This window comes from Ornithorhynchus anatinus, chromosome 4, assembly GCF_004115215.2.
Source record: "Ornithorhynchus anatinus isolate Pmale09 chromosome 4, mOrnAna1.pri.v4, whole genome shotgun sequence".
NCBI classification, from domain to species: domain Eukaryota; kingdom Metazoa; phylum Chordata; class Mammalia; order Monotremata; family Ornithorhynchidae; genus Ornithorhynchus; species Ornithorhynchus anatinus.
Genome location: NC_041731.1, coordinates 60323035 through 60345722, shown reverse-complemented (window position 1 = coordinate 60345722; position 22688 = coordinate 60323035). Strand labels below are relative to the sequence as shown.

General features: G+C 46.1%; 1 protein-coding gene across 5 annotated transcripts in view; it reads right to left on the bottom strand.

The window, feature by feature from the left end:
* The window catches only part of MTDH (metadherin), a 54652-nt gene that overhangs the window by 16353 nt on the left and 15611 nt on the right, over positions 1 to 22688 (bottom strand). The window contains exons 2-8 of one of the 5 annotated variants that reach the window (XM_029062312.2): positions 20225 to 20329; positions 10231 to 10315; positions 8961 to 9137; positions 5766 to 5828; positions 4616 to 4858; positions 2089 to 2178; positions 29 to 127 (exon numbers count right to left, since the gene is read on the bottom strand). In XM_029062312.2, coding sequence (XP_028918145.1) covers positions 29 to 127; positions 2089 to 2178; positions 4616 to 4858; positions 5766 to 5828; positions 8961 to 9137; positions 10231 to 10315; positions 20225 to 20329 — 862 coding nt within the window. The remainder of the gene's footprint in view (positions 1 to 28; positions 128 to 2088; positions 2179 to 4615; positions 4859 to 5765; positions 5829 to 8960; positions 9138 to 10230; positions 10316 to 20224; positions 20330 to 22688) is intronic. The other 4 variants (XM_029062315.2, XM_029062314.2, XM_029062313.2 and 1 more) reach the window with 4 other exon arrangements.

The window sequence follows — 22688 nt, the reverse complement described above, 5'->3', positions numbered from 1 at the left end:
TGAGCAAAAACTTCGAAAGAGGACATACTCAACCCAGACCACTCATCGTCAACATGGGGCTGATTACGGCTTAAGTCCCACTGAAAATCCGAAGCGGTGGGCTGGGACACTGGTTCGCCGGAAGATCCTTAAAAGGAAAAATGGACAGATAGGACTATAAGGGGTGATTTAACAACTTCAACGATATTTCAAAATACTTCCACTGTCATTTCATCGGCCAATACTCTCTTATATAAAGAGAAATGGGTAAATATATAGGAAGAGTGCAAAGCCAAAGAGGTAGACTGGAGAGAGAAACTTCAAATGACAAAATAACTTTCTTGGAAGGGAATTCCTTTTTTATGCTAATGATAAAAGCATATGTACTCCAAAATGCTAATCAGCATGCATATAAAAACAGACTTCCCACTTCTGAGCAGAGTTTGTGGGACTCCTTGTTCCCTCGATGCACTTCTAGATTCACAGAAGGACTGAGACAGGCAAAGCTTCCTATGGCTGAAAGTTTTGGTGATCACTAAATACAGTTTTGAAAAGCTTCAAAGATATGGTTCACTCATTACAATTTTCACTAGCTATAATTTTAATCCTTTTCTCCCTTTTGTGGTACATTAGCAGGTAATGCCGAATAAACTGCAAAAATTCACAAATGGAGGGTCAACTGTAGCTACCTGCACTACTGGGGATAAAAACAAAATAAAAGCATTTCTAAATTTTCAATGTGGTTGCTGTCCTGCAGGAAACACAGAACTTGCGTCAACTTTAAGGAGGGCAGTTTACAGCCAATAAGGTATTAATTTATTAAAATTTTTTGCCCACCCATCACCTAATACATTCCCCGCCACCCCAGCCCATACACCCACGAGAATTTTCTATGTGCTTACGGCCAACGGTCCCCCTACAATTTCCAGATTGAACTAATGAATTTCCCTGCATAAACAAAAGCCGGTGCAAGTCTCAATCAACTGTCAATCCTAGTCCCACAGATATCCCGGGAAGGGAGTTTCGTGATCACCGCTAGCTTTCCAATTTACAAACATTGCTTCCTTATGAGCAGCAGGATTAGAATACAGCACATGCTTTCATCCTCACTACAGCACACAGGCCTCACATCTGTAATAATATTTACTGATCGCTAACTACGTGCCAAGGACTGTACTAAATACTGAGATATAGGAGGGAATTAGACGTGGCAGCTGCCCCTTGGTGGGGGGGAGCTCACAATCTGAGGATATAAGTGGGGAGAAGAGACTGGCGACAGATACTAGGAGTGAGGACACGATACAACACAACAACAGGATAAAGTCCCAGGATAAAAACACAGAAGAAAAACCAAAGCAGCAGGATGCCGTAGCTAGGGGAGCAGAATTTGAGGCTCCTTGTGGTTCAGAGTCCATGCATATCCAAAGGCATAACGTAAGCCTTGATCAACTATTCCACTTCCACTAACTGTGGTGACGCTTTTTTTTTTTTTTAAAAAAAACGTGGTAATTGTTAAGCACTTAGTATGTGCCAAGCACTGTACTAATTGCTGGGGTAAATATGAGCTAATCAGGTTGGACCCAGTCCATGTCCCACATGGGGCTGAGAGTCTTAAACCTTATTTCACAGAAGATGTAACTGAGGCATAAAAAACGGAAAGGTCACACAGCAGACAAGTAGCGGAGCCGGGTTAAGAACCTAGGTTCTTCTTACTTCCGGGCCTGTGCTCTAGCCACTAGGCTACAATGCTTCTCACTTGGGGTGAGCGAAGCAGTAGATAGTAATTCTTGACTAGATCAGGGAACCAAACCAGCCTCGTTGGAGTTAGGGAGCCATTAGTCTCAGAGTCCAGCCACCAAGTTCCAGACCCCAACCAACTGGTAACCACGGAACTCGGTCATACTCCACTGGAAGAACGGTGAAGCAGCACTGGATTCCCCCGGGGCACCGGAGAAGGGATGGGGCTCTCTGAACTTCGCTCCCAATACAGAGTACTCATCATGATCCATTAGAATACATGCAGTTGAAAAGGAAAATCAAAATAAAGCCTCGACGTAGTTAATCTTCACCCTCTATTTTCCGTAAAGTACTTCATTTTCTTTTTCATACCAGAAACTGCAGGGTTAAGTCCAAGAGATGTAAAAGAAGCAGAATTCTGTTCAGATGTGTTCATCCTTCTATCCACACCAGACCAAGCAGCTGGTAAAATAAAGTTCACATTCAGTCTTCACCTTGCAGTATTACAGTCAAAAATTAAAACCAGATGTGAACACATTTTAAAACTTGAATGAAAGCAGGGCTTAACAGATCATACGCATTTATTCCAGAAATTCTTATAGTCTTTAAATCTTCGTTTAGTGTTCTGACAAACTGGTAGGCCCCTCCTCCTGAAATATGGCCTACTTTCCCCTCTCCACATACAGTCTTACTGGAAAATCCATCTTAGTTTAGTATAGCTCATATTTGCTTTCAACGAATTCTTCAAGTCTACCTGGAGCGTAAGAGGAGTAACGGACTTCAGAACAACGAAAAAAGAATGGCCGTCGGACTGTTCTTTTTACACAGTAATTGGAGATACTCCTAATTTCACTTATCAATTCTCTTGGCTGCATTCTGTTCCTGAAACGGTCCCTAGCTTTGAGCAACAGCCAGGTTAATGGGCACCCTGGACTTTGGAGAGAAGGGAAGAGCACAGCTTCTCAACCTGGACTCTGAGATCATGAGCATACTTGGAAAGCAGCGAGGCCTAGTGGAACGAGTATGGGCCTGGGAGTCAGAGGTCCCGAGTTCTCATCTTGCTCCGCCACCTGTGTGCTGTGTGAACCTGGGCAAGTTACTTACCTTCTCTGCGTCTCAGTTACCGGATCTGTAAAATGGGGATTAAGACTGTTAGCCCCATGTGGGACACGGACTGGGTCCAATGTGATTAGTCTGTATCTACCCCAATGCTTAGCAAGTAGCAAGCACTTCAATACCATAAAAAAAAAGAATGATAATTGATCATCACTGGCATCTTTATGTACTGAGCAAGTTCAGTCAGTCAATGGAATTTATTGAGCACTTACTGTGTGCAGATCACTATATTGAGCACTTGGGAGAATACAATACAAAGTTGATACCGACACATTACCTGTCCACAACGAGCTTACTATTCAATGTGTATTAAGTGCTTGGGAACATAAAATAAAGATAGATATTTCTGCCCTTGAGGAACTGACCATCTAATTGGAAAAAAACTGGCAGACATAGGGACAAAATTAAAAGTAGAGCTGTTTGATAAAAAGGGCAAAAATCATATAAATGGATTAGACATATATGCATACGGGCCCTACGTGTGGCCTAGGGGATGCCCTGTAATTTAATGTCTGAGTCAAAATCAATTATATTTGCTGAGCGCTTACTATATGCACAGCACTGTACTAGGGACTTGGGGAAGTACAGAGTTGGTAGACACGTTCCCCGTTCACAAGCTTACCGTCTAGAAAAGGAAACAGACATTACTATAAATGAGTACTTTATGGTCATGTACATAAGGGCGGTGGGGCTGAGGGTGGGGTGAATGAAGTGTATAAATCTAAACGCAAGGGTGATGCAGAAGGGAGGGGTAGAAGGGGAAATGAGGACCTAGGGAAGGCCTCTTGGAGATGTGCTTTTAATAAGGCTTTGAAGGTGGGAAGAATGACAGTTCATCAGCTATACGTGGGCGAGGGCGTGGCAGAGAGACAGACGAGATCAGGCTACGGTGAGAAGGTTGGCATTAAGAGAGTGAAGTGTGCGGGCTGGATTGTAGTAGAAAATCAAAGAGGTAAGGTAGGATTGGGCAAGGTGATTGAGTGCTTTAAAGCCAATGGTAAGGAGATTCTGTCTGACGCAGAGGTGGACGGGCAATCACTGGAGGTTCTTGAGAACTGAGGAAACATGGCATGGACTGATTTTTTTTATTTTAAGAAAAATGATCTGGACAGCAGAGTGAAGTATAGATTGAAGGGGGGAGAGACAGGGATTCAGTAATCAAGGTGGGATAGTACAAGTGTCTGCATCAACGTGGAAAGAGAGGAGACGGTGGGATTTAGCGATGCTGTGAAGGTCGAACACGTAGGATTTGGTGACAAATTGACTATGGGGAATTTGCGATACTGGAGAGTGCGCAGTTACAGATGGTGGTTAGAGAAGGGAGAAGGGAGGGAGTGCTTTGATAAGGTACCGAGGGATGGGGTTGGAGGTGCAGGTGGAGGGGTGAAATGGAGGCAGGAGATCTTCCACTACGCTGTACGCTCCTTGAGGGGAGGAATCGTGTTTACCAACTACTGTATGAACTCTCCCAAGTGCTCAGGAGAGTGCTCTGCACACAGGAAGCACTCAAATACCACCGATTGATTTACCCCATCAATAAATAGGGAAGTGTCGGGGACTACTCGGGGCTGAGGACCTCCCTTGGACTTTCCATTCTGCATTCCATCAGTCGATACTATTTACTACGTGCAGATTGTGTGCAGAGCTCTTTACTAAGCTCCTGGAAGAGTTCAAGAGAGTTGGTGGACACTGTGGATTCTCCCCCCTAATTTCCAGCTTTAAATTTTTTAAATAAAAGTAATGTGAATGAAATGCATCGGCATCCTCACTTAGCAATCCTTACCGATGCCAGGGAATATTGTGCGATCACTCCAGGTCCTTCCCACTAGGGACACACCCCAGTCTTTTCCATTTGCACCAGTATCACCAGTGTCCTGGTTCCAAACGGGTGGTTCGTTCTTCCTCTTGCCAGATGACGCAGGTGACACAGATGTCCACTTCTCCTCACCTCCACTAATCTGTGAGGAGGTTTTCACAGACTTTTCATTCCAGCCTCCTCCATTTACGGTAGGGTTTTCGTTCAACCCTGTATAAATTTAAAAATAAAGAATGAGATTTTTTTTTTAAAAACCCAGAATATTATGTACACTTTGGTATTGAGTTCTACGATCATTAACTAGTCCTTCAAATAACTTTATAAAAAGAGTCTTGGAGTTAGTAGTCCCCTAGAGTGTGAGCAGGGCATGTGTCTGTTATACTCTCCCTAGCGCTTAGTACAGTGCTCTGCACACAGTAAGCGGTCAATGAATATGACTGAATGAATGAGTTGTAATTTCAGTTTGCAAGAAAGTGAGCATCAGCCTAGGGAACATTTCCAGATAAATACCAGACCCTGGATGCCTCTAATACGAAAGTTTGTATGATTATTTACCGGGCAGTAAAATGCTGGTTTTACCCCCGCCCCCCCGTGGGAATATGACAAGCCTGGAAATCTCATGACTGGACTGCGGTTCGGCAGTCCTGGCTTCATAATCAGCTGATGGTTCCCTTTCAGGAGGAAAAAGCACGCGTAATGAAGAATTCAGGACGCTCAGCTGGTCTTTGATATTTAAAAGCATGAGACCTTTTAGCTAGTGGGCATTTATCTTCTCTGATAGTCTCATACATGCTGCATATTATTAGGACTAAAGACCCAGTGGAGATGTCCTCTCTCCCACATACTCAGCTCCTAGGTTTCCTAAAGGGTTCAGGATGTGGGGCCGGGTCTACCACTGCGGTGGTTTATTATTTCAGTCTCTACCTTCTAACGGGAAATGGCAAGGGCAAAACCTACACAGTATTCTCCCCTCATCCTTGACCCGCCCGATAGCTTAGAATTTAATGTGGCGGGTTGAAGTAGTTTATCGTAAATCCAGGAACACTTATGGTAAAGAAAACTCTTTAAAAAATAAAAAAAATTCCAAGCAACTAAAACCGTTTCGTCATCCTCTTACCCTGTTGAAGTGCGGAATCACCTTTTCCGGGTTTATAGTTGGGAGCATTTAGAAGAGGATCGCCTAGTGGAAACAGAAGACATTTCTATTTCACCTAAAAGGTCACTATGCATTCCGGGTTCACTTAGGAAATGACCATCATCACCACAAAGACTGAAGCATACTCCAGCTTGCCAAGCATACAACTAGGTGCCATGGGAAATGCAACAGGCCTGGACTCTGCCCTAATGGAGCTCACAATCTAAAATGGGAACGACAGCACACACGGGGGGGTGGGGGAGAGAAAAACACAACTATCCAACTTTCAAAAACTAGCGATTACGGTGTAATAATAATAATGTTGGTATTTGTGAAGCACTTACTATGTGCAGAGCACTGTTCTACGCCCTGGGGTAGACACAGGGGAATCAGGTTGTCCCACGTGGGGCTCACAGTCTTCATCCCCATTTTCCAGATGAGGTAACTGAGGCCCAGAGAAGTGAAGTGACTCGCCCACAGTCACACAGCTGACAAGTGGCAGAGCCGGGATTCGAACCCATGACCGCCGACTCCAAAGCCCTTACTCTTTCCATTGAGCCACACTGCTTCTCAATGTACATAACTGTGGTATTTGTTAAGCACTTACTATGTGCAAAGGACTGCAGCGAGCACTGGGACAGCTACAATATAATCAGGTCCCACGGGGGGGCTCACAGTATAAGTAGCAGGGAGAACAATTCGGCCGACGAGACAGCCGAGGCGCAGAGAAATGAAGTGTCCTGCCCACGGTCTCACCCCAGATAAAAGCGGAGGAGCCGGGATTAGAACCCCGGTCCTCCGATTCCCAGGCCCGTGTCATTCCACTAGGCCTCGTCGCTTCTCTGAAGATTGCTGCAAACATTTCAGTGCAAAACACTCCACGGTCTTTTCCACGGGTTAATTACCTGCACCGGGTTTCAAAAATTCAAATCAGCCCAATTTTCCCACTGAAGGTTGAAGGTCAAATAGTTAACTCTGTTGTTCTCCCTGCAGTTTTCAGACAGGTGGGGTGGGCCTGGCCTCAGTCCTCCATTCCCAAGGCCTGGGACCTCTGCTGCCGGAGACGGACCCTGACTCGCACTGCTGACGCGGTTTCCCCGTGTCCAAAGGGGGCTTAATCGCCTCTCGCAGGCCTTACTCCACCAGGGTCCAGGACCCTCTAGTATTAGAAAGATTTTGGACCAATACTTTTGTTTTTATTTCTTCCACAAAGCAGAAACTAGCACTGCCACATTACTGCAGCCATCTCCTGGTTTAATTTTATTCGGGGGAGAAAAATGGGCACTCAGCCAAGAAATATAAGTGCGCCTATTCTCTGCTATTTGACCCTACCCGCTGGTGTTTTGCCCTTTCCCTTTTAAACAGTTTAATTGACTGAAAAATGACAATTGGCTGACAAAAGGTGAAAAACACCTGCACTCGTAAAATCTGCTTAGGAAGTAAATTTTCTCATTGCGTTACCATTCGAAAGAGAAAACTCGGAGGGTCAAATCTGGGGATTGCCACTGCGTGGGCCCCACCAGATGCCCTCCAGTAAGTTACGTGGGAGACGATTTCCCTCCACAAGCAGAGCCATGAAGGTGAGTGATGGGGGAAGGTTTTAGCAGTAGAGGGGAGAGATCCAGATCACTCACGTTTAGCATCCAGATCACTCACGTTAACCCAACTGTTGAGCTGGAAGGGACCTTGGGAGATCATCTGGTCTCTAGACTGTGAGCCCGTTATTGGGCGGGGATTGTCTCTATCTGTTGCCGAACTGTACCTTCTAAGAGCTTAGTACAGTGCTCTGCACAGAGTAAGCGCTCAATAAATACTACTGAATGAATGAATAGGGAGATTCCTGACAATCAATCAGGACAGATTCATTCATTCAGCTGTATTTATTGAGCACCTACTGTGTGCAGAGCACTGTACTAGGCCCTTGGAAGGTACAATTCTGCAATAGTAACGATGGCATGTATTGAACGCTCGCTGTGTCCCAAGCACCGCGCTAAACCCCGGGGCAAGTCCACGATAATCAGGCCGCATATATCACTTAACCCATGTGGGGCTCCCAGGCAAAAAGGGAGGACGGGAGGGGAAGTACTATAACTCCATTTTACATATGAGGAGAGCAAGGCAGAGAAGTGGAGTGACCTGCCCAAGGTCTCCCACAGCAGGCAGGAGGGTCTCCAAGTCCGAGGCCTTCTGATTCCCAGTCTCGTGGGAGCAGCTGGGCAGTGGTGGGACCTGCTGCTGCCATGGCCGTGATCAGAGAAGCACAGAAACAGTGCGGCTAGTGGAGTCAGGACACCTCGGTTCTCATCCCGACTCAGCTCCCTGGCTGCTGTGACACCCTGGACAAGTCCCTTCACTTCTCTGTGCCTCAGCTTCCTCATCTCTATAATGGGAATAAAATACTCGGTCCCTCCTTCCCCCTAGACCGTGAGCCCCAAAGAGGACAGACACTAAGCCTGATTCGACTGAATTATACCCACCCAAGGACTTAGCTCTCTGACGGGCTAGGAAAACAGAATCTTCACCGAACCACTGAATGGCAGTTGCGGTGTAGTTCCACTGTATGAAAAATAACAACCATTTATTGCTTCTCCCCCACCTACCGGACCCGCCGCCAGCATGTAAGGAAGTGAAGTTGGTCAGGCACAATGTGCGCTTCACAAAGCCAACCATTTGGCCCGGAGTGAAAATGACGGTAATATGACTGTTGGCTACAAGCCCTGTGGAGGCAGCCCACTTCCACGGTACGACTGAGGTACTCTCGAATTCCCTGGGAGTTCGAGGTTTCTAATGAGTGAAGCCCATGGCCTGAATATTTCTAGGTCCCAAATAATCTGAAAATGCTAGTTTCGGTATCTTAGAGGAAAGGGACAATTAGGTTAATTGTGAAGTCTAGGAAAATGTCACAGAGATGAATTTCTGCTACATTTAAGGTGGCGCAGCTATCTGAATTAAGCAAAATCAGCTACCTGTACTACAGCGGAAAGCTAATAATTTTAACTTCAATTAGGCTGACGGCCAGTTTTCCGAACCAGGGCTAGTTCAGGTGAACGGAACCCAGCTGAGCACGGTTCTGTCCAAACTCAGTCACATTCACTTATTAACAGAGGCAAGGAGTAGAACCCACTAGGGACACTAGACAGGATTATCTTTTATGCATCCCTCTCGCCACCAATATACCTTTATTCTTTCTGGAGCCAACTGGAAAAGTTGCTGTTATAAGTTGCTCAGTGGAAACTGAGACGGCGCTTTCGGTCCCAGGAAGACTTGAATCTGGAGAACCAGTATCAGACAACCCCTTGTCCCGCTTTCGCTGCTGTCTTTTCTCTTTGTTACTGATTTTAGTTTCCCAGGCTCCTAACGTGACACCAGAAAAAGAGATGTTGTTCAGTTACATGGAAAACTGGGCGCTGAAAAACCGGAACACAGGTAGCCTGGTAAATTTCACTGGGGCAAAAATTGAAGCGATTCTAACACAAAATATGAATCAAATATAAGAAGTCCACCCACTTTTTCATGTAACCGTAATCTCCACTTCGGGCGATCGTGATGGCACATCAACTGTACCCACTATCTCCTTGCTCTAGCGCTCTTACTGAACTCCGAGACGCCGAGGATGGCATCTTGGGCATCCGGCACTCCTGCCAGACCACGACTTGCTGAGCTACTCTGCCTAGCACCCTGGCAGCTCATCCAGCTGCCAGAGATTGCTGCCTGTCCTTGAGCTACGGTTTTCTTCTTGCACAGCCGCTTGCGAGACCCTGCCGCTCTTCTCTGACCAACTGTACTTCTGCTCGGAGGGGATGGGCACCTTAGGGAGTAAAGCTTTCCGGACCAGTGATCCTGGAGGTGGAAATGTGGAACGGGCAATGGCAGAAACCCAAAACCACAAGAGAGGCAGCCAAGAGCGGTCCCTCTGAAGCGGACACATTCTTCATGCACTTCCCTGGAGTCTCGCCAGGGTTTCCTGTGACTAAAAAGGGGTTGATGCCTAGCTCAGAGTATGACCCACTTAATTTAAATAGGGTTGTTTAGAAATGTGCAAAAATTATAGGCCATATCATTAAAAACACTATGGAAAGAGCCAGCGTGACCTCTATGTTTACTCCTTTCGCAGTTCCCTGTTAGTTTATGATGCCGTAGATCCATACTCTGACATCTGTGAAATAAGGGAGGCTATCAAAAGGGGCCCTAAAGAGAATACAAACTGAGCACGCTTCTGTCCAAACTCAGTCACATTCAGTGCTAACAGAACGGCGCCCACTCAAGACACCCAACGGCATTCTCTTGTATGCATTACGGCTGCCGCCGATAGCTATATTCTTTCCGAAGGCGCCTGGAAAAGTCACTGTTTGAAGTGGAAAATGAGATGTTGCTTTTGAGCCACTGAAGCCTTTTATGCAATACATCGTGACAAAGGTTGGTGCAATCCCACCCCTTGCCCAAGTACCTTCATCAACTTCCTTTCCATCATGGCGCGAACCGTCCTGAGCAACTTTAACATCCGCCTTGGATTTCTTCTTGTTTTTCTTCGACTGAAAATAAAAGAAAATCTTGACTTACTCCCAGGGCGCTATCTCTTGGCTTAAAGTCTTACATGGGTGAGGTCTGGGAGTGTGCAGGGTGCCACCGCTCTATCAACGACCAACTCTGAGGACAGTTTCTTGGTTGAATGAACAATTGGCCTTGAGCTTTTCACAAAAGAGTCCAATCTTTATCTCGAACCATCTTCTTAGCCCCTTGTGTTGGCGCACATTCCTCTCCCTTCTGGTCTGCCAGTTCTAAATCATCCGGAATTGCAACAACTGAAAGTCAGGGTTGGGGTATTTAGGCCACGCAGCCATGGAGATTCTAAACATTTGGAGGTGGGTGGGAAAACGTAAGGGTTTTGCAGACCCCAATGCACCAGGAGGCAGAGACAGAAGTGTTCCGGGGGAGGGAACCAAGGGAGCATATCTCCCAAAGGGTATTTGACTTTCCTTTTTTTTTCTTCCAGTGTGGGAATAGCACTTTCCTAGTGGAAACACTTTTGGACTCCTTTCTCACTTCCCTTGCCTACTGCATCTTCTACTTTTTAGCAGACAGGCAAATTTGTAAGAACAAGGTTCTGGCTTCCCCTCCCTTTTACCACCTGAACAGTTGCTCTGCTTCAACTTTAACTGTGGAAATGGAAGAGCAGCCAGAGGCAGGGATGGTTAGGGTCTTACTGTTTCTCTTTTTACTTGCACAGTGCCTGGTAAACAGAAGTCTCCAAAGAAACTCAAGGCTCAGTTTGAAAGCCCTGGACCAAACTCTGTCCCTGCTCCCCAGTCCCCAAATTTACCAGATCATCACTCTCTCCATTTTTAAAGTCCTCTTAAAATCCCACCTCTTCCAGGAAGCCGCCTCTAATTCGCAACATGCAGCTGGATCCACCCAACAGCCCACTCTTAGGAACAGGCATCTTGTTGCCATCCTAAGCCCTTACGTCCTTACGGACGTCTGTTTGTGAATTATATCATTTATTCAAGTACTGCCCCCCCGACAGGACTGCAGTACTATTACGTCCTGGTTCTTCCTGCCGCTCCCATTATTTGTAGATTTTTGTCTGCCCGCGCCATTAGAGGCAGGGTCCATCTTTTATCACTACTGCATTCTCCCCAAGAGTTAGTATGTTCTCCCCTCTCAGTAGGCACTCAATGAAAATACCAATGATTGACTGGCCCAACTGTGAAGGCCCTGGGTCTAAAAATAACGTGAGGCTGAGATGGTGGTGGGCTTGTTTCACCCTGCTAAGTCAGTATCCAGCCAGGCAAGACCCTATCTGTTACTTCCTGAACAGACTGAAACTCTCAAAACCTATTTTCACCCACCTTGAGAAAATCAAGGGGGAGCCTGAGTTAATCCACGCTGAAAAATCCTTAGATTAAAAAAAAAATTAAAATAAAAAACAACAGTCCCAAAGCTAAACAGTCAGTGCAGGCCCACACTTGAGATCTGTAGTCCTACAGTATTAAAAAAATGTGAAAAAAATCACATTTCCTATGCACATATTACCACAAACCTGTAATCCACAACAATAAATAGGACTTTTCTGCCTAAGCCTCTTTTAGACCTAGTAGAAGTTTCTCCCCAAGTGTAGGAACTAAAAATAGCCAAACAGTTGGGAGACGACTGTAGCAGAGCGGCATTTCATTTCCTATAATTGAGTTCTACCTTCCCCTATACAATTCCTTCAGGAGAGTGCAAGTGGGATGGTTATAACATCAGTCAGAGCCACACTAAGTGTCATCACTGACTAAAGAGGCAGGAGGTGCAAGCTAACTCTGCAAATAGAAGCTCTTTTCTTTTACAAAAGGCTCTGTTCACTCTGAATGACTGCCCTCTGTAACACAGAAGGTCTTGGCAGATCTTACTTCTGCTACCAGCTGAACAAGGCACCAAAGACCTGGCAGGCCCTCTCAGACCCAAAGCGCACATAGCTAATGAATCTCTCTAGAAAGGAAAACGACCAAATCCCGTGCACTACGTTTTCCTCTTTTCTAACCCCCCTAACCGCAATGCTGCCTAATTCCTGTTGAGAAAGCCAACTCTCCAAGGTTACTATGTTCTGCAGTGCTCAAATTAGTTGAGTTTTTGGGTGCAGTTAAGAAATACGTGAGCTCTCGGAAAAGGAATGGCACTATTAAATTCAAACGAATAATCTTATCTCAGTCTTGCCCCGAGCAATTCCCTCAGAACAAGGACTTATGCCAGCCGATTGGTAAACACTGTAAACTTTTCTTTCACAACTGAAGTTCTGATGGTGGGTCAGGAGGGTTTCAAAGAGGAATAAGAACAAAAAAAGAAAAAAACGTTGTAGCTTGGAGGGGTTTTTCAGTACACTTCCCTTTCCCATAAAATCAAATTTTTACCATGTGTTCAGAATAAAACACCTTTTAAGGAACCAGAAAATCTATCACAGAGCAGGTCAAGTCACATGTGCTGCGGGATATGACTTGGGATTAATAAAGAAAACACATCCACCCGGTGATTAGAGAACCTATTGACTGATTTGAAGTCAGTATTCCAAATATGACCAGACCCAAAGGGGTCACCAATCCCTTAGGTGGTGACCCCCAGAGGGCCAGGAACTACCTCTAACTCTCCCTGTGGATTTTTCCCAGGGCTCAGCATAATGTTCTGTGCTGTGTAAGTACAGAGTAAGCGCTCAATAAATACGACAATACTTCAAAAATACTCTGCTACAACCTAGACAAGTCACCTCTTGTGGCCAGCCATCTAGATAACCAATCAATCATATTAATCGAGTCTGCGCGGGGCACTGTACCCCATGCTTGGGAAAGTACAATGCGCAGCTGAGATACGTTCCCCGCCTATAAGGAGCTCACGGTCTAAATTGAAGTTTTCAGGCTATCTCCCCACCACCACGCCGACTGTACGTATCTTTAAATCATATATTACAAATTATTTATATTTCTGTCTCCCACTCTAAACTGTAAGCTTGTAATGGGCAGGGAGTTTGCTAATTCTGTTGTACCTTTCTCCCTCAAGCGCTTAGTACAATTCTCTGAGTATAGTAGGCACTCAATAAGTTCCACTGATTGATGGATGGACTGGATGTACGAGAGAGAGAAGACTGATGAGTTCGACAACCCTGCCCTACACTTTCTATGTACCAAAGTGTGAAGCAGTGAAGCAGAACAGAGGCCGGGAAGGCTTGAGTTCTAATCCCGGCTCTGCAATTTGTCTGCTGGGTGACCCTGGGCAAATCGCTTCTCGGTGCCTCATCTGTAATATGGGGATTAAGACCCTGAGCCCCCTGTGTCCCACCTGTGTTACCTTGGTAGCTACTACAGCGCTTAGAACATTGCCTGACAATGGCACATAGTGAGTGCTTAAATTCGATTTTTTTTTTAAAAAAGTGCCCAGGATGGGTATGAGGTCATTAAGTGCCAGAGACTATCGACAGGCTCGTTACAACTTATGGTGCCGGGGATTCACTGCCGAAGGTCTGCTAGATGTGTATGGGGAGGGAATTCCAGGCCAGGAGAATGTCAAGGGCGAGGGGATGAAGGCAGGAGAGGAGAGAGGGCATGGTACAGTTAGAAGGTGAGGCTGAGGGGAGAAAAGAGAATGAGATGGGGAGTAAAAAAGACAGACAGCAGGTGAGTAAAGCCCGGCGAGCTGGTTGAGAACCTCGGGACAATCACGGGGGGTTGGGGAGTGGAGCGAAGTGTGCCGAGCAAGGTTCCAAAAATGAGGAACCAAGCGACAGTGAGCAGTATAGACTGGAGGGGCAAACGGCTGGACGAAGGGAGACCAGCAAGGAGAGCTGATGCAATAATGTAGCCGCACTATGGCTTGAGCTTGAACCAGGGTGGAGAGGAAGGGGTGGATCGGGGAGATTATCAGGCGGGAAAAACTGGTAGGATTTGGCAGTAAGTTGAACGTGAAATACGAATCGCGGATGAGAATCCAGGATGACACCCTGGTTATGGACTTTGATGAGAAGGGTGGGGGCGACGGGGGGCGTGATGTCATCCGCATAGAAGGAAAAATTGAGAGGAGTGGGTTTCGTGGGGTGGGGTGAGCAGTTCCATTATAGACCTCTAAGTCTGAGGCGCCAGCAGGGATCCACGAGGAGATAACCCGGAGGCACACGGAGATGCAGGATGTCCACCTGGATGAGCCAACAGAGCCGGCGGTGTACCAGAGTTACCAGCATCCAGATGGGAGTGGAAGCCACAGGAGGGGATGCGGCTCCGAGGGAGGAAGTGTAGAGAACCTGCGAGAGGAGCCACCCGATGGAAATGAGAAAGCCCCGTCAGAGAGGAGGGATGGTTAGTTTAGTGAAGAGACAGCCAGACCAAGCCCTCATAGGATTGTTGGGGGAGACAACGGGCCAGAGAGTCAACTGCTTTAGCAAAGGGGCAAAAAAGCCAGAGGGCCCATCTCTATACTGTAGAAATAGCTCACTGCCAACTCCGGATACCCAGGAGGCCAAGAAAGCCACAGGTCCCACATGATCTATGGCCCTTCCAGAATGGCTTCCGGTCATTCTGCAGGCTCATGCGGTCAAAGCAGATCTATTTTAAGCTTCACTGACTCTGGGTAGCACGAGGGGAGGTATTATGAGCAATGGGGATAATGCAAGAAGAGAGAGGGGATTGGGATTCAGAACCAGACGTAGAAGGAGATGTCTCCTTGCTGTTGGAGAGAACCCTAACTGCTCAGCAGGACATCAGCTTCTCACTTTTCTTCCCAGCCAGATGCTACTATTCTACCTGGTCATCACCCTCACCCACATATGGCAATTCAGGGGCTACTTACTACTGGGGCATTTTAGCCACAGGGCTCTTAGCACACAAGATGAACTAAGCCCAGAAGTTAACGGGTCAGTCTGTACGCGGCAAACCTTCAAGCTAGCCTTGGACACTTCATGACTGCTCTCAGCAGTCTCTGGCAGATTACCACCGATGATTCCCATTCAAACAAGGAATTAGAAAACTGAGCTCGACAGCCGCTGACACTACCTGATAGCCCGGTACCAAAACCGAAAAAGTCCAAACTGAGTTTCAAATCCAACTGGAGAAGCAGCACGGCTCAGTGGAAAGAGCCTGGGCTTCGGAGTCAGAGGTCATGAGTTCGACTCCCGGCTCTGCCACTTGTCAGCTGTGTGACTGTGGGCGTGTCACTTCACTTCCCTGTGCCTCAGTTCCCTCATCTGTAAAATGGGGATTAAAAGTGTGTGAGCCCCACGTGGGACAACCTGATGACCCTGTTTCTCCCCCAGCGCTTAGAACGGTGCTCGGCACCTAGTAGGCGCTTAACAAATACCAACATTATTATTATTAACTGCTTTATGGGCTTGAAAATGTCACCTGATGACACAGTTTTATCAACCACACTTTATATACTTTGATATATACTTTGATAACAACACTGATATACTTTGTCGAGAGATAACCCTGATTTCCACTATCAGGCCCTCCCACTTGAGTTACCTAGGCCCTTGGCTGTATACCTCAAAAGGGCTTTGACACCCCAGCCCCAAAGCACTTATAAACCCTTTGTATTCTATTTCCCCTATCTATAATTCCTTGTAAAGACTGTATCCCCCTTTGTTTTGGAAGCTCCTTCTGGGCAGGGATTACCAACTCCACTGCACTGCATTTTCCCAAGTGCCTAGTAGAGCGCTCTGCATGTAATAAACACATAATAAATACCACTGATGGGGGGGTAATCACATTAAAATCCTGTTCAACACAGTTTCTAGGGAGTGGCTATCCAGTTCAATTAAACTGCTTCCACAAGCCTGGCGAGGTAAACACAGTGCAAGAACCCTTCCTCTACATTTTCATAATAAAAATAATAATGGCATTTAAGCGTATGTGCCATTTAAGCGTATGTGCCACGCACTGTTCTAAACGCTGGGGTAGATACAAGGTAATCAGGTTGGACACAGTCCCTGTCCCACATAGGGCACACAGTCTCAATTCCTATTTTACAGATGAGGTAACTGAGGCCCAGAGAAGTGAAGTGACTTGCCCAAGGTCACACAGCAGACAAGTAGCGGAGGTGGCATTAGAGCCCATGACCTTCTGATTACCAGGCCCGTGCTCTAGCTTCTATACCAGGCTGCTTCCTAAGGGCCTGTCATATCACATAATAATAACTGTCATATTAAGCACTTACTATGTCCCAGGGACTGTACTAAGCACTGGGGAGGTGTGGGCAGGGAATGTATCTATTTCATGTTATACTGTACTCTCTCCCAAGCGTTTAGCACAGTTCTCTGCACAATAAGCACTGCACACAGTAAGCACTCAATAAATACGAGTGAATGAATACAGGCACATCGGGCTGGGCTGGATTCCTGTCCTACATGGGGCTCACAGTCTTAATTCCCATTTTAAAGACGAGGGAACCGAGGCAGAGAGAGGTCGTGACTTGCCCAAGGTCACAAAGTGGCAGAGCAAGGATTAGAACCCAGATCCTTCTGATGTCCAGGCACTTCCTCTATCCAAACAGAAACAGCTTCTCTATACTACCATCCCCTCCCCAACCACAAATCTACTTCAGTGGCTATGGAGAGGAACAATCAACAGGCCAACATTAACAATTTCAGTAAAAATGTCTTTCTAAGATAACTGGCCCAAGAAAGGGGGCAGCATGCAAAGAAAGGCTCCTGGGGCAGAGGCAACTACGGAAGCAGTGTGGTGTAGTGGATAACACAAGGGCCTGGGAATCAGAAGGTCATGGGTTCTAATTCTGCCTCTGCCACTTGTCTGTTGTGTGACCTTGGGCAAGTCACTTCACTTCTCAGGGCCTCAGTTACCTCACCTGCAAAATGGGGATTGAGACTGTGAGCCCCAAATGGGACAGGGACTGTATCCCACCAGATTTACTTGTATCCACCCCAGTGTTTTAGTACAATGCCTGGCAACATAATAAGCGCTTAACAAATACTATTATTATTATCATCTTAAGAATCCCAACAAGACAAGCAGAGTGGGTCAGTCAGTGAATCAAATTTGAGTGCTTACTGTGTGCAGAGCACTGTACTAAAGGTTTGGGAGAATACAATATAACAGATACATTCCTTGCCCACAATAAGCTTGCAGGCTAGAGAGAAAAGAGTAAAAAAAAATCAAGTGATCGGCCATTTTCAGAAGCACAGGAGGCATCCCCAATAAATGCACCAACTAAACAAATAAAGGGTATTCCTGGATGAACATATATATGCTTAGGAAAGATAAGCATTTAAATTATTATGTCTCAGATCATAACATCACCAGATAAAGGGAAATACCCATTTATTAAATCACTGTCCGCCCTTTAATGAATGAATTATATGTCTTTGTCATTATCTTTTTTGGGCCACGGTCTACACCACTTATTCTTGATGACTGTCTTGTAATGTGTGACGATGGCCATGGAAATCTTAGTGGGACATCTCTTAGTGGGCAGGGATCGTACCCATCAACTCTGTTGGTTGTTACGCTGCACCCAATAAGTGCTCAGTAAAAACCATAGATTGACTGATAGTGAGAAAATGTGGATAGTTCAGTACACGCCATCACCCAAGAGACAAAAACAAATCAAGCACACATCCTTTCTTCTTTTCCCAATTCCAGACTAAAATCTGATGGAAAAAAATCAATAGCCCTTATCTGGTCCCCTGTTGAAGGAGAGAGAGCCGGTGCTATTCAATAGCACTTTGGGGATCGAAGTAGCCCTGTTTATGGCTGTAGTGCCTGCCTGGATGGGAACGGGCCAGCAAAGAAACCATACTGTATTTTCCAAGGATGACGTGTGCAAAAGATTGCCTCTCAGTAAGAATCGCATATACGGATGCAATTGGTCTGTCGGTAGTACCACCACGGATCAGACTGAGCTTAGTTTTCGTCCACCTCTTAGCATCGCTTTCTTGGCTCTACTTTGGCTCTGGCCCAGTTGAACCGGGAAACCACCACCGAGCTAGAGCTGAGTTGACAATCAGCCTAGGGCAGTACTCTGTTTCTGGGTCTGCCATTTCAGGACTAAATGATTCCTCCAGCCCAATGATCTGATAGTGGCTACGAAGACCGCTGGAGGAAAAGCACTGTCCTCCCTGCTCATTTAGGCCCACATAGATTCCTATGATCCCTTATCTGCTTGCACAGCTGCCAGACAGTTTAGGCCCCCAAGATGGTAAGCAACAGTAAAGTTCTCTTCAGGCCCGATACCTCTGACAGTACATTAAATTCCTACAGTACATCTTGAGGCAGGAATTTTTAACCACCGCCCTCCATTTCGAAAAGGAACTGGATTGCCTTGGTTTTACGCAACCTCCCTCCCCTCGCAACCTTAGGGGAGAGACACGGTCGTGGCCAAAGGAGCAAAGCAGCCTCCAAAGCAGGTGAGAAGGGAAACTGCTCTCGCAGCTCCCACTGGCAGCCCGAGCTGATGTTTCCAGGGCCGATTCTTGAAAGGTTCTGAGCAGAGTGAGGAATGTTGAAGAGCTGACGGGTGGTAGCAGCAGGAAAAAGTTCTTTTTCACCTGCTCCAGCTACTGCTGGTCTCCCTAAAGTTCTTAATAACAACGGTATTTATAAGGACATACAATGGCACTGGGGTGAACGCAACATTAGATTGGATATAGTCCCTGTCCCACATGGAACACTAAGAGGGAGGGAAAAGGGATACTTTAAACCAATTTTACTGATGAGGAAAATAAGGCGCCGAATCTAATCATCATCAATGATACTTGCGGAACACTTACCATGTACAGAGCACTGTACTAAACACTTGAGAGTAATAATAATGATAACAATAATGATGGTATTTGTTAAGCACTTACTGCGTGCCATGCACTGAACTAAGTGCTGGGTGAATACAAATTGTGTTGGACACAGTCCTCGTCCCACGTGGGGCTCACAGTCTCAGTCCCCATTTTAAAGATGAGGTAACTGAGGCCCAGAGAAGTGAAGTTACTTAATAATAATAATAATGTTGGTATTTGTTAGGCACTTACTATGTGCAGAGCACTGTTCTAAGCGCTGGGGGAGATACAGGGTAATCAGGTTGTCCCACGTGAGGCTCACAGTTAGTCCCCATTTTACAGATGAGGCAACTGAGGTACAGAGAAGTAAAGTGACTTGCCCACAGTCACACAGCTGACAAGTGACAGAGCTGGGAGTCGAACCCATGACCTCTGACTCTGAAGCCCAGGCTGCTTCCACTGAGCCACGCTGCTTCCCCAAGTGACTTGCCCAAGGCCACAAAATAGTTATTTTTTATTTAATGATATTTGTCAAGCGCTTATCAAGTGCCAGGCACTGTTCTAAGTGCTGAGTGTTCACTTGAGCTTACCGTTTGGGGGGAGGGAGGGCAGATATTAATGTATAATGTAATTTACAGATACGTACATAAATGGTATGGGATTGAGGGTGGGACGAACTGAAAAAGCCCAAAGTCCACAGATCCAAATGCGCAGACGATGAAGAAGGGAGAAGGAGCCGGAGAAAAGAGGGCTCAATTGGAGAAGACTTCTAAGCTTGATTTGCCCAAGGTCACGTAGCAGGGAAGTGGTGCTTATAGAAGATAAACCGATACATTAACTGTCCCTTTCCTACATGGGGGTCACAGTATAAGGAGGAGGAAAAAGAAGCATTTCCCTTTCCTACATGGGGGGGTCACAGTACGACAAGGAGGAAAAAGAAGCATTTAACCTCATTTCGCAGGTGAGGAAACTGGGGCTCATAGCAGTGACCAGGACCCAGATCTCCTGACTTCCAGGAGACCACCTAGGGGTTGTCAAAAACCGAGTCGTCTTCCTATCTATTCTAGAGTAGCCCCTAACAGCAAACATGGGGACTTAACCGCTAAAGTCTTAGAAGTTTGACTTGCGCTACTTTTACAGCAAATCGATCTACCCTGATCTAGTACCTTGAATTCCGCTTCCCTTCATCCCAACTCACCTTTTCGTTTTTCTTCTCGGCATCGAGTGGTTGCTTCAGTGTTTCTTTGCGAGTAGTCTGAACCACTTCTACCTCATTCGCTTCCAGAACAGGCCGGCCATTTGGCTGCAAATGAAATAAAAAAAAAGGAGCAAGTTTAAAAAACTGCACGGATAACACGTACTCAAGAATCATACAATCGTTCAAATAGTTTCTGCAGGGTGGGGAGATGGCGAAGGGAAGGAAGAAAAGCTTTGAAAGTGCTTAAATTGAGGGTGGCATTTCAAGGAAACCCAAATACTATTGAATAATTTTGTAAAGATTCAAGAAGATTAAAAACAAAAATATATTTAGTTTTGTTTAATGCAGTGTATCCTAATAACATGTGTATTGCTTTTCCAACCAAAAAAATTCCTAAAGACAATCTATTAACATCAGTCAGGGAGTAATATTTTGTCATTTTAAAACAGTCAGGAAACTTCACTAGCAACGAAGCACAATTTAGTTAAAATTCTTGCAAGTAAACTGCTTTTTGGAGTACTTTTCAAATGCATCACTTCAAGTAATAATAATAATAAGAATAACTGTGGTATTTGCTGAGCACTTATTATGTGCCCGGCACTGTACTAGGTACTGGAGTGAATGCTAGCAAATCGGGTTGGACACAGTCCCTGTCCCAACTGGGGCTCCTGGTCTCAATCCCCATTTTAGATGAGGTAACTGAAGTCCAGAGAAGCAAAGTGACTTGCCTATGGTCACACAGCAGACAAGTGGCAGCGTTGGGATTAGTACCTACTACCTTCTGACACCCAGGCCCATGCTCTATCCACTATGCCTTGGGTGTAATGTACCATACAAGTCACATGGGAAGTTCAAAATAAACTGACACATTTGCTGCGAATGAGGAGTTTACACTCGAGCTCACCTCCTCCAAGAGGCCTTCCCAGACTGAAATTCCCCCTTTTCCTCTGCTGTCTCTCTGCTCCCCCTTCACCTCCCCTCAGCTAAGCTCTCTTTCCCCCTGCTCCTCCCCCTCTTCCTTCCCCTCCCCTCAGCAATGTGCTCATTTGTATATATTTTTATTACCCTATTTATTTTGTTAATGAGGTGTACGTCCCCTTGATTCTATTTTTTGCGATTAAGTTGTCTTGTTTTTGTCCCTCTGTCTCCCCCGATTAGACTGTAAGCCCGTCACTGGGCAAGGATTGTCTCTATCTGTTGCCGAACTGTCCATTCCAAGCACTTAGTACAGTGTTCTGCACATAGTAAGCGCTCAATAAATACTATTGAATGAATGAATGAATGAGGCGGCAAGTTTAAAAATGTCTACAAGCCAAGTGGTCAAAATAAATACATATGTATAATAATGGCATTTAAGCGCTTACTATGTGCCAAGCATGTACGTGTACACACACACTCACACACACACACACGCAAAGGATAGGTATAGACAAGTTAATAAATGTGGCGTAGCCCAGTGGAAAGAGCCTGGGCTTGGGAGTGAGAGGTGGTGGGTTCTAATCCCGGCTCCACCACTTGTCAGCTACGTGACTTTGGGCAAGTCACTTCACTCCTCAGTGCTTCAGTTCCCTCATCTGGAAAATGGGGATGAAGACTGTGAGCCCCACATGGGACAACCTGATCACCTTGTATCCTCCCCACCCAGCGCTTAACAGTGCTTTGCCCATAGTAAGCACATAACAAATACCATTAACAAACAAACAAGCTAATAAACGCTCAAGTTGGCTCAGGGTGCTGGGAGATCAGAAGGCTTGTTGGAAGAGGTGGGATTTAGAAAGGATTCAACTGTGGACGGAGCTGTTGCCTGCTGTGGGGAAGGCGTTCCTAGCTGGGGGAACAGCATGAGATGGAGAGGGGAGCGCTCGCTAAGAGTGAGGTACAGTTAGAAGGTTGGCTTGCGAGCAACAAAGGCCACGAGTGGGTGCATAGCAGGTTGAAGAGGTCAGATTAGTTAAAATGGTACCAGATGATTCTGGAGAAGCAGAGTGTGAGGAACTTTCGATCCACGTGAAGAGACAGGGAGCCAGTGGAAGGTGTTGAGAAGTGGGCCGACTGATGATTCATGCAGGAGCATGTTAACTACGTGCACGCAGTATAGACTGGATAAACTGAACTAATCTTCCCACCCACACCCTGTCCTCTGTGCTCTTTCCCATCTCTGTAGACAGCACCACCACCCTCCCTACCTGACAAGTTCATAACCCCAGCCTTGAACTCAACTCATCTTCCTCGTCCTACCCACATATTCAATCCATCACCAATTCCTGTCGGTTCTTCCTTCAAAAAATGTCCCCAAACCACCCTTTCCTCTCCATCCTAACTGCTACCATGCTGCTCCGCTTATCCTATCCTACCTTGACTACCGCATCTGCCCCTTCAATGACCTCCTGACCTGCTATCTCTGTCCACTCCAGCCATACTTCACTCTACTGCACCACGGCGGATAGAACACGGGCCTGGGAGT